Consider the following 13,935-nt stretch of genomic DNA (forward strand, 5'->3'; position numbering starts at 1 on the left):
ACAGAGGAGCAGAGACTACTCGGTTCCATCTCACTGTTGCCACATGAGAACATCTGGGTCTAGTGTTGGGAAGTCTTTGAATTTAAAAGAAGGCAGAATGTGGATTTTTTATTTGAAGTAAATGTAGGAAATGTTGGAAACTATTTTTCTTTTTAAACATCATGTGAACCAAACAAAACATGTCTGTGGGTAGTTTTGACCTCCAGGCTGCTCATCTGACACCCTCTTCTGTCCACTTTTGTGTGGGCAAAGAATGGGTTCAAGGGAAATCTTAAAATGAGTGGTATCTTTCTCCGGATGACGCGTATATTTCGTCATCGTCTAAAGTACTTATTAATCCCCTAATCGCAAAGGGTATGTTACAGAGAATTATATAGATGTAATCCTTAACCTCCACTTGCTTATAATTTTAAGACTTTGAGAGACAAAGAGAAATAGAAAACAGTATTAACCCCTCACTAAGCTTTCTAGCAGGTCCCTGTCCCATTTTGTCATCCGAGTGAAGCTAGTGCATGTAAGGGCATGAGCACAGGTTGGTTGTTGGAGAAAGACAGGCTACATGCCTTGCACACAATAAGCTCTCAGTAATGACTGTCTTTGTTGAGTGAGTGAATAAACTGGGTGGAGAGCTAGCTGCAGGACTAAGAGAGGGGGAACCACAGTGTCTTAAAGCTGGAGAACCATTAGAGGTCACTTGGCTGTGCATCACAGTCACCTTTGAAGTTCTGCTTTCACTAGTTCCAGGATAGGATCTCAGAATCTGAATTCAAAACAGAGGCTAACTCCAGGTGATCCTGATGTGGCTCCTTGAGTGTGGTCACATCGCCTCAGTGTACAGGAGGGGAAGGCTGGGTCCAGGGAGTGGAGGCTAGTTTGTTACAGCTCAGATTAGCCTTGAGCCCCCTGGACTCAGAGGACTTTCCCAGACCTACCCTGCCCAGTGGGTGAGGAACGAGTCCTTGTGCTCTGTAAGAAGCAGGGATGGTGGGTTTTCTGTTTTCCAGCTGAAGAAAGGCAGTGAGCACCAGGCGATTGTGCAGTACTTGGAGGAACCCTTTGCCCTTGCCTCCTTGGTAGAGACTGGCCAGCTAGCAGCTTTCTCCCTGACCTCTCACCTCAACGACACCTTCCGCTTTGATTCAGAGAAGTTGCAGGTGGGACAGGGTGTCTCCCTAACCCTCCAGACCACAGAACCAGGAGTGACAGGTCTTCTTTTGGCCGTTGAGGGGCCAGCTGCTAAGAGGACCATGAGACAGACCCGGAAGGACTCTGAGACGGTCGACGAGGATGAAGAAGTAGATCCAGCTCTGGTTTTAGGGACTGTAAGGAAGCACACCCTGTCCATTGGGGACGTGGTCACAGGGACCGTCAAGTCCATTAAGCCCACCCATGTGGTAGTGACCCTGGAAGATGGCATCATTGGCTGCATCCATGCCTCCCACATTCTAGATGATGTTCCAGTGGGCACATCTCCTACTGCCAAGTTGAAAGTTGGGAAGAAGGTCACTGCCCGAGTGATTGGCGGGAGAGACATGAAGACATTCAAGTATGGAGGCTTTGGGGGAGGGACTGGCTTTGAGGGGAGATGGTGGTAATCGTGGGAGAAGGCATGGGAACTGAGGCAGTTTCCGAAAAGTTGTGCATATGTTAGATTTTCTTTTAGTTAACCAAAATATTCACCAAATAATCCTTTTGTATGTCTTTATTTTTTAATGGTGTATAATGTAGTGGTTAAGAGCGTTGATTTGGAGTCAGATCTGGGGCGAATTCCAGATTTGCCACTTAAAATTATGCGACCAGGAGTTAAGTAGTTACTCAGCCCTCTGAGTTTTATTTTTCCTCATTTGTAAAGTGAGAGTAATGGTAGTGACTACCTTGCAGGGCCATTGCAAAGATTGGAAGAGAGAACACCTAGCACTGAGTGTGCCTGGTGGGTCGTCTGACACATAGTTATTGCTCTGTATATGTCAGCAGTTACTATAATCCATCCTCCACAGCATACCTTAATTATACTCGTTTACTTTCAATCTAGTTACAGTATGTTATTGCAGCAGAAGTCCTTGCGATAAGAAAACCAAAAAGAGAATTCAAAGTCTAGCCAATGATTTGCGTATTAATTTCAGTAGCTGTGGGATCTTCAGTAAGTCATTTGTTCTCTCTAGACCTCAATTTCCTTATTTTTAGAATGAAAGAGTTGGAAAATTCTTTTCAGGGTTTAATATGACAACCCTAAAAGATCAGATGAGCCAGTTCCTTAACATTTACTCAAACGATGAGAATGGAAGCCCGCAGGCCTGGTATTACCACTGGGCGGTGTGACAGTGGAGTGGGCGGTTTTTTAAGCTCGGTGTGGTGGGCAGTTAGAAATTCTGGTCTCCCGATTATGGTGTTACAGAGAATGAGAGAAATGATTTGACATTATTCGTTTCTCCAGGTTTCTCCCAATAAGTCATCCCAGATTTATTCGAACCATCCCGGAGCTGAGTGTTCGGCCAAGGTAAGGGGAACTCCGGTGGTCTCATGGAAGGAGCGCTGGGCTTGGAGTCAGGAGCCTGAGTTCTGGGCTTGATTCAGCCAGGGTTGTGACTTATTTTGCCTCTCTCTGTCCAGGTTGTCTTTTTTTCTCAGGAGGGATATTTGTCTGGTTCTCATACAGCTGGATAGAGGGATTATATGAGAATTAACGTGAAAGCTGTATTCAGGGTTTAAGTATCAATTTAAAGGCTGATTGCAGTTCTGTTTGTTGGCATGTAACAAAAAGAAACATTTTTGCTCTCAACCTAATTTTCTAGAACTCAGTAATTCCCTAAATAAACACCACGTAGCCAAGAACACCACGTAGCCTGTTCTTTGATAATAGACCACTGCTTGGTGACTGAGACTTGAGGTCATGTTCTGGTGGATTCTGCAGAGGGATGTTCCACGAGGGATTCTAGGTGGACTGGTAGAACTAGTAGTTCCGTGAAGTGGTGGATCCAGTTTGTCTGGGGTCATTCTTTCAGAGGATCTCAAGCATGTCGATCTATGGGCCTGTCTGCTTCTGCTTCCCCCAGTGAAAAAACCCAGCCTCTAGGAACTGATAGGCCATCAGTGACTGAAGCTAGATACACGTGACTGTGCCAGAACCTCTGCAGGGTCAGGCCCAGATCCATCCAGGTTTAAGTCTTATGTGCCTAGGATGTCATGGAAAGACCTCTTAAGCAGCTTTCCGAGCATAAGGTTTGGTCAGCATCCTGAAGGGATCAGAGTAGAAGTGGAATAGTTCTGAGAAGGCTTGTGTCTGAGGTAGGGAAATATTCCTGGAACCTTGAAGTACCAGATGCTAACAACGCTTACTTTGAAGGATGTGAAAGTAAGCCCTTTAGTTCCAGAATGATGAGATTTGGTGGATGCACACGTTCCTGTTTGCTTAATCTGTGGTTTCCTTACTTTTGTAGATTTGATTGTGTCCCTTTGTCATGAAAACAGAGACCTCCTCATATTCGTTGTTTTAGTCTGTGGTGCCTTCACCTCTGAGGCTGGACGTCTTGTTTAATTAAAGGTTAAGGTCAAGTAGTTTATCCAGGCTAAGGGTAGGTAGTTAAATTAATGAATACTGCAAGGGGTGAGTCAGTGAGCATTGTGGGAAGACTTACTAACATCCTGAGTGGTTCTTGACCCTCAGAGTCTGGAGCCTCTCATGAACTATCACTGCTGTTCTGGTCCACCCTCCTGCATATGGAGACTGGTGTGAGCCATAGCAGTGGTCCTTGGTAGTGGCAGTGCGGGCCAAGCCAGGAAATGTGTTCATTCCATAGAGGAGATGGAGGATGGAGAGTTATAACGACAGATAGACAGATGGACAGGTAAAAAACCCTAGCACATCTTCCACCTCCTCCATGTACCTATGTTGTATTGTTAATTATTTTATGTTAATCAAGGCCCCTGAGAAACTTAGTATAAACATAATGCTATTGTTGCTATATTTCTCAAATGCTTTATGTTTTAAAATACATGTTTTGAAGTCAGGAGAAAAAACATTTATTTAATTGACGGTGTTGACTTACTTACGAAATGCCATCATATTTTCATTCCCACTTGTATATGGAGCTCTTGTACACAAAGAGAATGTCGTGTGTCTTCGAGTTGAGTTCAGGGTTGGTGAGGGACACTCAAGCTAGATAAAACGGTACCTGCTCATTTACCCGTTTGGAGGGGAGGGGAAGTTAAGAGAGCAGAGCAGTTCAGAAGTCATTACATGTATCTCTGGAACTCCTGCTAGTCACTGAGTTTTCTCTTGCCATTAATGTAGTTATGCCCACCTTTTTTTTTTTTTTTTTTTAAAGAGAGTCAGTTTAAAATCATTTTGGGAAAAGAAAAAAGATAACACATACTTGTTATGTGTGTTTTATTTTTAATTTTTTTTTTAAACTTAAACAGACATCTATTTTCTCACAATTATGGAGGCTTTCATTCTGAGATGAAGGTATCAGCAGGGTTTGTTCTTCTGAGGCCTGTCTCCTTAGCTTGCAGGTGGCTATCTTCTCCAGTGTCTTCATATGGTCTTCTCTTTGTATTTATCTATGTCCTAATCTCCTCTTTTTTCACATTTTTTTATTGTGGTAAAAATATAACATAAATTTGCCCTCTTAACACTTTTTAGGTATACATTATGGTATTGTTAACTATATGCATATTTTTATATAACAGATCTCTAAACTTTTTCATCTTGCATGACTGAAACTCTGTAGCCATTCATTTCCCCCTGACTCCCCAGCCTCTCGCAACCATCATTCTACTTTCTGTTTCTTAGAGTTTGATTACTTCACATACCTCATATGAGTGGAGTCCTGCACAGTCCTTCTGTGACAGGCTTATTTCACTCAGCACAGCATCCTCAAGGTTCATCCGTGTGGTAACATACAGCAAGATTTCCTTCTTTTTTAAGCTGAGTAATATTCCATTGTGTGTATATATGTTGTCTTTATCCATTCATCCATCAATGGACATTTAGGTTGTTTCCACACCTTGGCTATTATGAATAGTGCTGCAATGAACATGGATATACAGATATCTCTTCGAGATCTTGTTTTTAATTCTTTTAGATACATACTCAGAAGTAGGAGTGCTGTATCATGTGGTAGTTTTTTGAGGAACTTCCATACTGTTCTCCATAGTGGCTGCACCATTTTACAGTCCTACCAACAGTGTGTAGGGAAGGATTCCCTTTTCCTATATCCTTGCCAATGCTTGTTATTTTCTGTTTGATAATGGCCATCCGTACAGATGTGAGGTTAATATCTCACTGTGGTTTTGATTTATATTTCCCTGACTGTTAGTGATGTTGAGCACCTTTTCCTATGCTTCTTGGATGTTTGTATTATCTTCTTTGGAGAAATGTCTGTTGCAGTTCTGTTTTTCAGTCAGGTTATTTGTTTTTTTATTACTGAGTTGTAGCTTAATTTCTTATAAGGACACCAGTCGTGTTGGATTAAGGCCCACCCTAACCACCTCATTTTAACTTAATTGCCTCTTTAAATTCCCTGTCTCCAAACACAGTCACATTCTGAGGTATTGGAAGTTGGTGCTTCAACATAAGAATTTGGGGGGCTGGGCGAGACAATTCAGCTCATAACAGAGGCATTCCCGTATCAGCTATTGAGTGAATACATTTTTTTATCCTAACTGTACATATATATATATGTATAAAGGCATTATAGATAATGAATGTAAATTATCTGTTAGTTATCTGTTAGAGTGCCAGGCACACGGATGTTCTGTGTGTGTTTTAAGAAATAACATTTTACAGATGTTCCCTTCCCAGGCTTCTCCCTTCACCCCCAGAGGATGAATTCTCCATTATTTGACATATATCCATCTCTTGCTTTTATACTTTCGTTTTATATATATATATCTGCAAAAAATTATTTTGTATGGTTTTCAAATTTTACATAAATAGTATGCTGTGCTTAATATTCTACAGCTTGTTTTCTTCACTCAAAATTTTGTTTTTGCGATCTCTCCATTTCGGGGCCTAGAGCTGAAACAGTAACCCATTCTGTGCCTGTGCCAAACTGTATATATTTTCAAGCTGATGGAAGACGTTTACGGTTGTTTCCACAATGCCACAGTGAACATCCTTGAACTCGTTCCACTGTGCGCCTGTGCAGGGATTTCTCTAGGGTGCAATTGCTGGGTGTGTTTCAGCTTTACTAGTGTATGAGTTTCCTGTGTTCCTATATTCACCAGTACTTGCTATTACACGTTACAGTTTTACCAGTATTACTTGTACCATTTTACTGGTGAGTTCTGTTTTGTTTTAGAAATTTGAATTGGTAAGCTGGGCTGGTTGGAATGGTGGGAATTCTGTGCTTCCTTTGAAGTGATTTGTGGACTGATAACTTTCAGACCGCATCTCCTTGTTGCTTTTCTGAGAAGAAAAAGAGAATCAAGAAAGTGATAATGCCAAGGTAGCATAGGGCACAGAGCACTGGATTTTTGAATCAGGAACTCTGACTTCAACTCCTGGGTCTGTAGCATAAAATGAGTTTAATAATATCTGTCCTGGGCTTCCCTGGTGGCACAGTGGTTGAGAGTCCGCCTGCTGAGGCAGGGGACACGGGTTTGTGCCCCGGTCTGGGAAGATCCCACATGCCGCGGAGCGGCTGGGCCCGTGAGCCATGGCCGCTGAGCCTGCATGTCCGGAGCCTGTGCTCCGCAACGGGAGAGGCCACAACAGTGAGAGGCCCGCGTACCGCAAAAAAAAAAAAAAAAAAAAAAAGCATCTGTCCTACTTGATTCACACATGAGAGTGTTGTCACATTCAGTGAGAGATTATTTGTGAAAGCAGTTCTGCAAACAGTAAAGCAGTAGCTAAAGCATTGAAAGAAGTAAAATAGTTTTGTTTCCTATACTTATAAAGATTATTGTTGGCTCCCTGCTTTAGGTGAGTGAATTGGAAGGGATTAATTTTCACGCAGGTATTGTGAACATTCATTCCCCTTTAAGGAGAGAAATGGCGGCGGGGTGGTGCATGGTGGGTGTGTATGAGTTAGCGGAGTCCTGTAAAATCAATCCATGGCCACTCGAGGGAGATGGTTTCAAGCTAGAAGCTTATCCAGAGGTTGGTTTACTCTTTGCATTGCCTTTCTGCAACCAGTGAGCTGGAGAAGGATGGCCACACCGCTCTCAACACTCATTCTGTTAGCCCCTTGGAGAAGATTAAACAGTACCAGGCTGGTCAGACTGTGACTTGCTTCTTGAAGAAGGTGAGTAGTGCATGCCCTGCAATGCGATGCTGTCCCTCTTACAGAAGAAAACAGGGAGAAACTGACAATGACCATTTGCATTAGACTTTGCTTCTGTGTTTGCTGCCATGCTGGTTTGTAGAAGACAGTAGAAGGCCTCTGCTCCTAGAAAACTTCTGGTCTAATCAAGGAGCTAAATTTATGGCTTACAAAACAGCTAGCAAGCAACCCACAGTTCTACATATTTATAGATTAATTGTACAAAATGGAAAGAAAAATATATCATAGAGCAAGATTTTAAATCCAGTTCTTTATTTTATTTTAAATAATGTAAAATTCAAATTTCAGTGTCCACAAATAAAGTTTTATCAGAAGACACACACACAAATATTTTAAATAAAAATAAAAATGTTTTATTTAAAATAAAATAAAATGTTGGATTTTAGATTCTTGCCTTTTATAAAGTTCGGGAACAGTGCAAAACAGTATATAATTGGGTGCCAGGTTATGTGTTCTAACCCCAAGAGGAACAGGAGTTGAGTAAAGGGAAGGGATCAGTGAGAACTATACCAGTTGGAATACATCAGAGAGAAGGTTGGTCTGGGCTTGACCCTGAGGGATAATTCCTCTTCATTGCTGCCAGATTCTTCCTCCATGAGCATGTATCTGAGTATGTCTGTGGTGCTTGATCCTTTTAGTTACCTATTGTCTGTAGACATTCATAAACCCAAGATGCCTTAGAGTGGTGTTTAAGCTCTTCATAATCAGACTTTATGAATCTGGTATACCAGTCATGCTGAAAACCTCCTCTATTTTTTTCCCTTCTTGTCTTTATTTCTATACTGGGAGTACTGTCTATTCTTATTGCCTACAACCCTTCAAGGTGCAGCACAGATAACCCTCCCTTCTTACTAGTTCTCCTACAGGGTCCCGTAACATACTATGCTCTTACTTGTTGCTTGCTCCTGCATACTCATTTGACTTACTCTTTGCAGACTGTAATCTCTTTGAAGGCAGGGCCTGGCTTTTACTTATCACTCTCATGCCGTATACATAGTGGCTGCTTGATAAATGTTTTGAGTTGACCTGAAAATTGGGGTGTGTATTTAGGGCAGAGCACTGTGTCAATAGCAAGATCTAAATTGATTTAGAAATAAGATGTTAGTCCCTGAAGATGGTTAACGTTCACTGGGCACGACTGAGTTTGGGGGAGGCGACAGAGGTCAGTGGGATTGGTCCTACTGCTTGAGGATATCCCTGAGGCCTTTTTTGCCTCCTAATCAGCTGAGGCACCAGGAGAGATGCGTGTTCTGCTGGGCTGGCAAAGGCTCTGAGCTAGACTCTGAGTGAAGCCTGCGAGAAGTGGAGGTTGGACGGGGCATTGGGACGTAGGGGTGCGTTCCTGTTCCTTGGGAAAATGTAGGCTTTGGGCCTTTTGAGCCCTGTGATTTTAGGAGAGTCTGTTTTGGTGAAGGGAAGAGAAGAGACGCTTGTATCTGCCCATTCCATTTCTCCTGTTTTTTTTTTCCCCCAGTACAACGTGGTTAAGAAATGGCTTGAGGTGGACATCGCTCCAGACATCCGGGGGAGAATTCCCTTACTGCTCACTTCTCTTAGCTTCAAGGTCAGTGTGCCTGAGATCCCTGGATAGGAAACCCCAGCTCCCTGAGTTCAACTTAGTGTCTGGTGTGTGCTCACAGTGGGTACAGGGAACTGTACTGTGGGAGATACTTACTGTGCAGACTTAAATGCTGTTGTTTTGGATAAATGACAGGCCTTTCCTCAAACATCAGAAGAATTTTCTTGCCCTTCCAGGTTCTGAAACATCCAGATAAGAAGTTCCGGATTGGCCAGGCCCTGAAGGCCACCGTGGTTGGCCCAGATTCCTCCAAGGCCTTCTTGTGTCTTTCACTCATAGGTGTGGTGATGAAATGGGACCTGGTCAGGGAAGGGAGGGGGTGGAAGGGGTCGGGAAGAGGTCTTCAGTCATTGCCCAGGTTGAAGGATGCCGTGGGTTTCGGAGTCCTTAGAAAGCCTAGTGTGGTGGCTATGTCCTTGGAACAGTTTTTCTCTCGGGGCTTTGCTCTGTGGCCTGTGTCTGAGTCACCTTTACCTACACAGTTGTTTTTCCTTGGTCTCTCAGAAAGGCTTGTCCACCACATGGCCCTGGCATTCTTGACCACATGGCATGATGATCTGGGTCTGTGTGATCATTCAGGTCCACTCAGCCTAGACAGCCCGAGTCTGGACGCCTCCACCTCCCCTGGACTCTGGTTGGCCAGTGTCTCGGCTTCTTTCTTGGCTCATTTCCTCTTCCCTGAATCTGGTTCATTCTCCTGCCAGGTCCTCACAAGCTCAAGAAAGGGGAAGTGGCCATGGGCCGCGTGGTGAAGGTGCTTCCCAAGGAGGGACTGACCGTCTCGTTCCCCTTCGGGAAGATCGGAAGAGTCAGTATATTTCACGTGAGTGACTCCTACTCAGAGACGCCCCTGGAAAACTTTACCCCACAGAAGATTGTCAGGTAGGCTGAGTTCTCTTCCTCTTTTCAGCTCTCTGTGGGATTGGTGGGGTTTTTTTGTTTTTGTTTTCCTTTTAACTATAGATGTGTGATTTTGTACCAGAAAAAAATAGTATATAAAATGGAAAATGAAAATTGCTGTTGCTCCTCTCTTTCTCCACCACTTTTTGCCATTAGATACTTTGATCTCTATCTTTCAAGACTCTAACATATATAGGTATAATTTGCCCGTACGTAATAGTAGAATTGCATTTTGTGTGCTATTCTGCAACTTGCTTTTTTCTCATGGCAGTTTGTCATACACTTTTTCTTTCCTGTGCTAGTATATTGAAATCAGCCTTGTTCTTTTACCTTATTTTTAACATTTTTTTTTTTTAGTATTGCATGATGTGTTTTTTAAAAAATCACAGTTTATTTAAACAATTCTGTTGATGGACAATAATGTTGAAGTGAATATCTTTGCACATATGTTTGGATACTAGTGAAAGTATAACTGTGAAATAAATTCCTAGGAGTAAAATTGATGGGTCAAACAATGTTATACATTTTGCCAAAGTGTCTTCCAAAAGGACTTTGCTAATTTTTATCTCAATTAACAATAAATATGACTGTTCATTCCTCACACCCCTGTCAGCACTGGATATTCTTTTTTTTTTTGCGGTACGCGAGCCTCTCACTGTTGTGGCCTCTCCCGTTGCGGAGCACAGGCTCCGGACGCGCAGGCTCAGCGGCCACGGCTCACGGGCCCAGCCGCTCCGCGGCATGTGGGATCTTCCTGGACCGGGGCACGAACCCATGTCCCTTGCATCGGCAGGCGGGCTCTCAACCACTGCGCCACCAGGGAAGCCCGGATATTCTTAATTTTTAATCTTTGCCATTGAATAGGCTGAAATTGGTCTCGCATTTTAATTTGAATTTCTCTTACTGGTCGTTTTTCATGTTTATCGGCTGTTTACATTTGTTCTGTGCTTTGCTTGGCCAAGTTGCTTCCTCATTTTACTATTGAACCATTCATCTTTTTAATTAAAGCAAAATTGATCTGTGAGTGTTCTCTGCAAGAGGACAGCAGTGACCTTTCGCAGTTGGGGGGCGTTTTATGAACTATTTTGGGTGCACAAAAATGAACCTACCTCAGAGTTTTAAAACCATTTTATAGCCTGAATAAACTAGCATGGAGAGGCATATTTCAGCCTTGTACAATACAGACTTGTCTGACAACCACAGTTATCCAACAGTGGAACAGACACCTTCAGGAGGCAGAGACTGGAAAGTAGTAATTGTCCTCCCGTCTCGAGTGTCCCAGGCACCAGCACCTGCATAAATTCTCAACCACTTGTCAGGGCTAAAGAGCACAAAATGCCCAGGGCCTAGGAGGAGAAAAAGAATGAGTCAGAGGGAAGTCCAAGATCATCTCTGCTTCGCTTATTTAGGCTTACAAAATACAGGTGTGATTTTTTTTTTTTTTTTTTAGCAAAATATTTTTTAAAAATAACATTATTGGGCTTCCCTGGTGGCGCAGTGGTTGAGAATCTGCCTGCTAATGCAGGGGACACGGGTTCGAGCCCTGGTCTGGGAGGATCCTGCATGCCGCGGAGCAGCTAGGCCCATGAGCCACAACTACTGAGTCTGCGGGTCTGGAGCCTGTGCTCCGCAACAAGAGAGGCCGCAATAGTGAGAGGCCTGCGCACTGCCATGAAGAGTGGCCCCCGCTTGCCACAACTAGAGAAAGCCCTTGCACAGAAACGAAGACCCAGCACAGCATAAATAAATAAATTAATTAATAAACTCCTACCGCCAACATCTTAAAAAAATAATAAATAAATAACATTATTGTAGTTAAATGTATGAGTAGCATTCAGTTGTAATTCCTTCGTCTGTCAATGTGAATAATAGGTTAAATGCCTAAAGACAGATGATCCCTTCGTGTCCTTTCCTGCTTTAAGGGCTGTGATTCCCTGGTAGAAAAGGCATGCACCTGTCATGGGAGAATTTGGACTACATTGTTGCTGAGATCCTTTCTACTGATAAGATTCTCTACCTTGCGTGGTAGTATAAATGACACCACCATTGCATGGTGGGTTTGGAAACCCCCCCGAAGAGTAAACCCTGTTTCCCTCCCAGAAGCCTCCCCTGCTCAGGCCTCCCTCATGGGCTCCTCTGACCCGCTGCTCTGAGTCGGCAGTGGTACCAGGCCGTCCCCCTGTCATGGTTTCCTGTGCTGAGTCTTCCTCTCCACGAGAACAGATCCTCCCAGCCCCCGATGCAGGGCTGGTCTCACCTCCTAAGTACTCACCGCGTGGCTCTGTGCGCCTTCCATAGGGCTTGCATGTATCCTCTTGTTTCCTCCTCCCAGCACGGTTCTTGAGTGAGGAGAGAAAGTAGCGGTATTTTTACTTGATGAACTAGTAAACTGAGGCCTAGAGAGGGGACTTGTCCCGAGTCCCTCAGCAGGTTGTGAGCAGTATGAACAGAGCCCTTGCTCTCGCCTGTTGCTCAGCCTTGTGGAGAGGAAGCCGAGGACCTCTCCAGTCTCCTGAGGTGCTGGCTGGTGCCAGCGTTTCCTTCTCTTTCGCTCTCACTCCAGGTGTTATGTGCTGTCCGCTACAGGCCCTGTATTGACTTTGTCACTGCGATCGTCCAGGTGAGTGTGTTGTTGGGGGAAGAATTGGGGGAGAACTCCCCCCCGGCCCCGGAGGATTGAGGAGAGGCTGTGTGGATCTGACACAGAGCTTTGGGCATCCCAGCTTGCTTCCCTGCTCACCCCCTTTATGCCTGGCCCCGTTTTTTATCCAGAAAAGCTGAGGACATTCAGATTGTAGAAGAACCTGTCTGCTCAGGCTGTTGTTTCCCAAAGAAAGGTTCAAACATCCATAGTGGTGTTCAGAGTTGCCAGATGGCGGTCCTAGTGAGGGGAGGTGATGGAGCCCCCAGGGATCCATAGTAGGGACAAGTGTGCCGTGAAGTGGATTGGCCTGAAGTCATGGTTCGAAATGAATGTATGAGGTTTAACCTCCCTCTGGCTTGCTCAGCCTCTCCCTGTTACTATTAAAGCCGTCCCCAGCTGACAGGAGTTCAGGAGAGGGTAGGGCTGGGCTCTGATGGTGATATCCTACTGACAGGTCCAGAGTCGTGTTCTTACAAAGTGTGATTATCACAGGAGATTTGGGGGTGAGGGTCTGGAAATGGGGTCAGAGGTACATGTGTAGTAAGCCTTTTATTCCTTTAGGACGAACCCGGAGACGAAAAGCAAAATAACAGATCCTGAGATTAACTCCATCCAGGATATTGAGGAAGGGCAGCTCCTGAGGGGCTACGTGAAGTCCGTCCAGCCGTCCGGTGTGCTCTTAGGGTGAGTGAGGCGGAGCCCGGGGACGTGGACCAGCCCCGAGGGTCCTCCCGGGGCCTGTCTTGATTGGCCCACTGCTGCCCCCAGTCACCATCTCTGGAGGGATCATGAAGGAAGGAGAGTCTGTGTTCCCACCAGTGTTTTAAACTCCAAGTCTTTTTATACTTTCAAAAAAGTTTTGAATTACTCTTGTTTGGTGTTTTTGACAAAGAATATGGCATATCCATGGTCATGATTTGTAAATGTTCCATGAACCTCCAGATGTTACAGCTTTCCCTGCTGTAATTATGTTTCCTCATTTTCTTCTGGTCTTTCTAGCAGCTTGTGAGTGCATTGTGATGCTCTGATATGGGGTAAAGAGTATCTTTCAATTATGTCTTCATTACGCTTGATGATTTTTCCAGTTTACAAAGCCCTCTTTATTTTGTTGAGTGCCAGGAACCTTATGTCTGTCCTAAATCCTCATCACAACTTGAGTCTCTGGGAGAGAGGAGGCATTAGGCTTGGCTGGGGACTCTGTTGCTATGTTTCTGACCACAGGACCCTTGTCTCTCTCTCCTGTCAGCCTTGGCCCCTCAGTTACAGGTTTGGCCCGATACCCACATGTCTCCCAGTACAGCCTGTCCAAGGATGCCCCTTATGACAGGTATCTCCCCGAAGGCAAGCTGCTCACAGCCAAGGTCCTAAGGTAGGTGCTCTTCTCTCTTTCTCACCTCTTTCTCTGGGAACGCTGGGTGGAGATGGAGAGGTGAACTATAAACGTAATGGCTTAGGCAGTGGTAAGTAACGATGAATGAGCTCCCTTTGTGTGGAGACTTGTACCTCAGCTCCTAAAGGCAATTGTG

The 13,935-nt window shown here is 44.4% G+C and overlaps 1 protein-coding gene across 3 annotated transcripts in view; it reads left to right on the forward strand.

The window, feature by feature from the left end:
- The window catches only part of PDCD11 (programmed cell death 11), a 42,021-nt gene that overhangs the window by 22,639 nt on the left and 5,447 nt on the right, over positions 1 to 13,935 (forward strand). For all 3 annotated transcript variants that reach the window (XM_029244941.1, XM_029244942.1, XM_029244944.1), the window contains 9 exons: positions 1,005 to 1,546; positions 2,435 to 2,497; positions 7,139 to 7,247; positions 8,761 to 8,850; positions 9,042 to 9,144; positions 9,570 to 9,747; positions 12,329 to 12,385; positions 12,971 to 13,093; positions 13,656 to 13,778. In XM_029244941.1, coding sequence (XP_029100774.1) covers positions 1,005 to 1,546; positions 2,435 to 2,497; positions 7,139 to 7,247; positions 8,761 to 8,850; positions 9,042 to 9,144; positions 9,570 to 9,747; positions 12,329 to 12,385; positions 12,971 to 13,093; positions 13,656 to 13,778 — 1,388 coding nt within the window. The remainder of the gene's footprint in view (positions 1 to 1,004; positions 1,547 to 2,434; positions 2,498 to 7,138; positions 7,248 to 8,760; positions 8,851 to 9,041; positions 9,145 to 9,569; positions 9,748 to 12,328; positions 12,386 to 12,970; positions 13,094 to 13,655; positions 13,779 to 13,935) is intronic.

Source organism: Monodon monoceros, unplaced genomic scaffold (assembly GCF_005190385.1).
Source record: "Monodon monoceros isolate NGI ecotype Baffin Bay Population unplaced genomic scaffold, NGI_Narwhal_1 Super_Scaffold_4, whole genome shotgun sequence".
NCBI lineage: Eukaryota > Metazoa > Chordata > Mammalia > Artiodactyla > Monodontidae > Monodon > Monodon monoceros.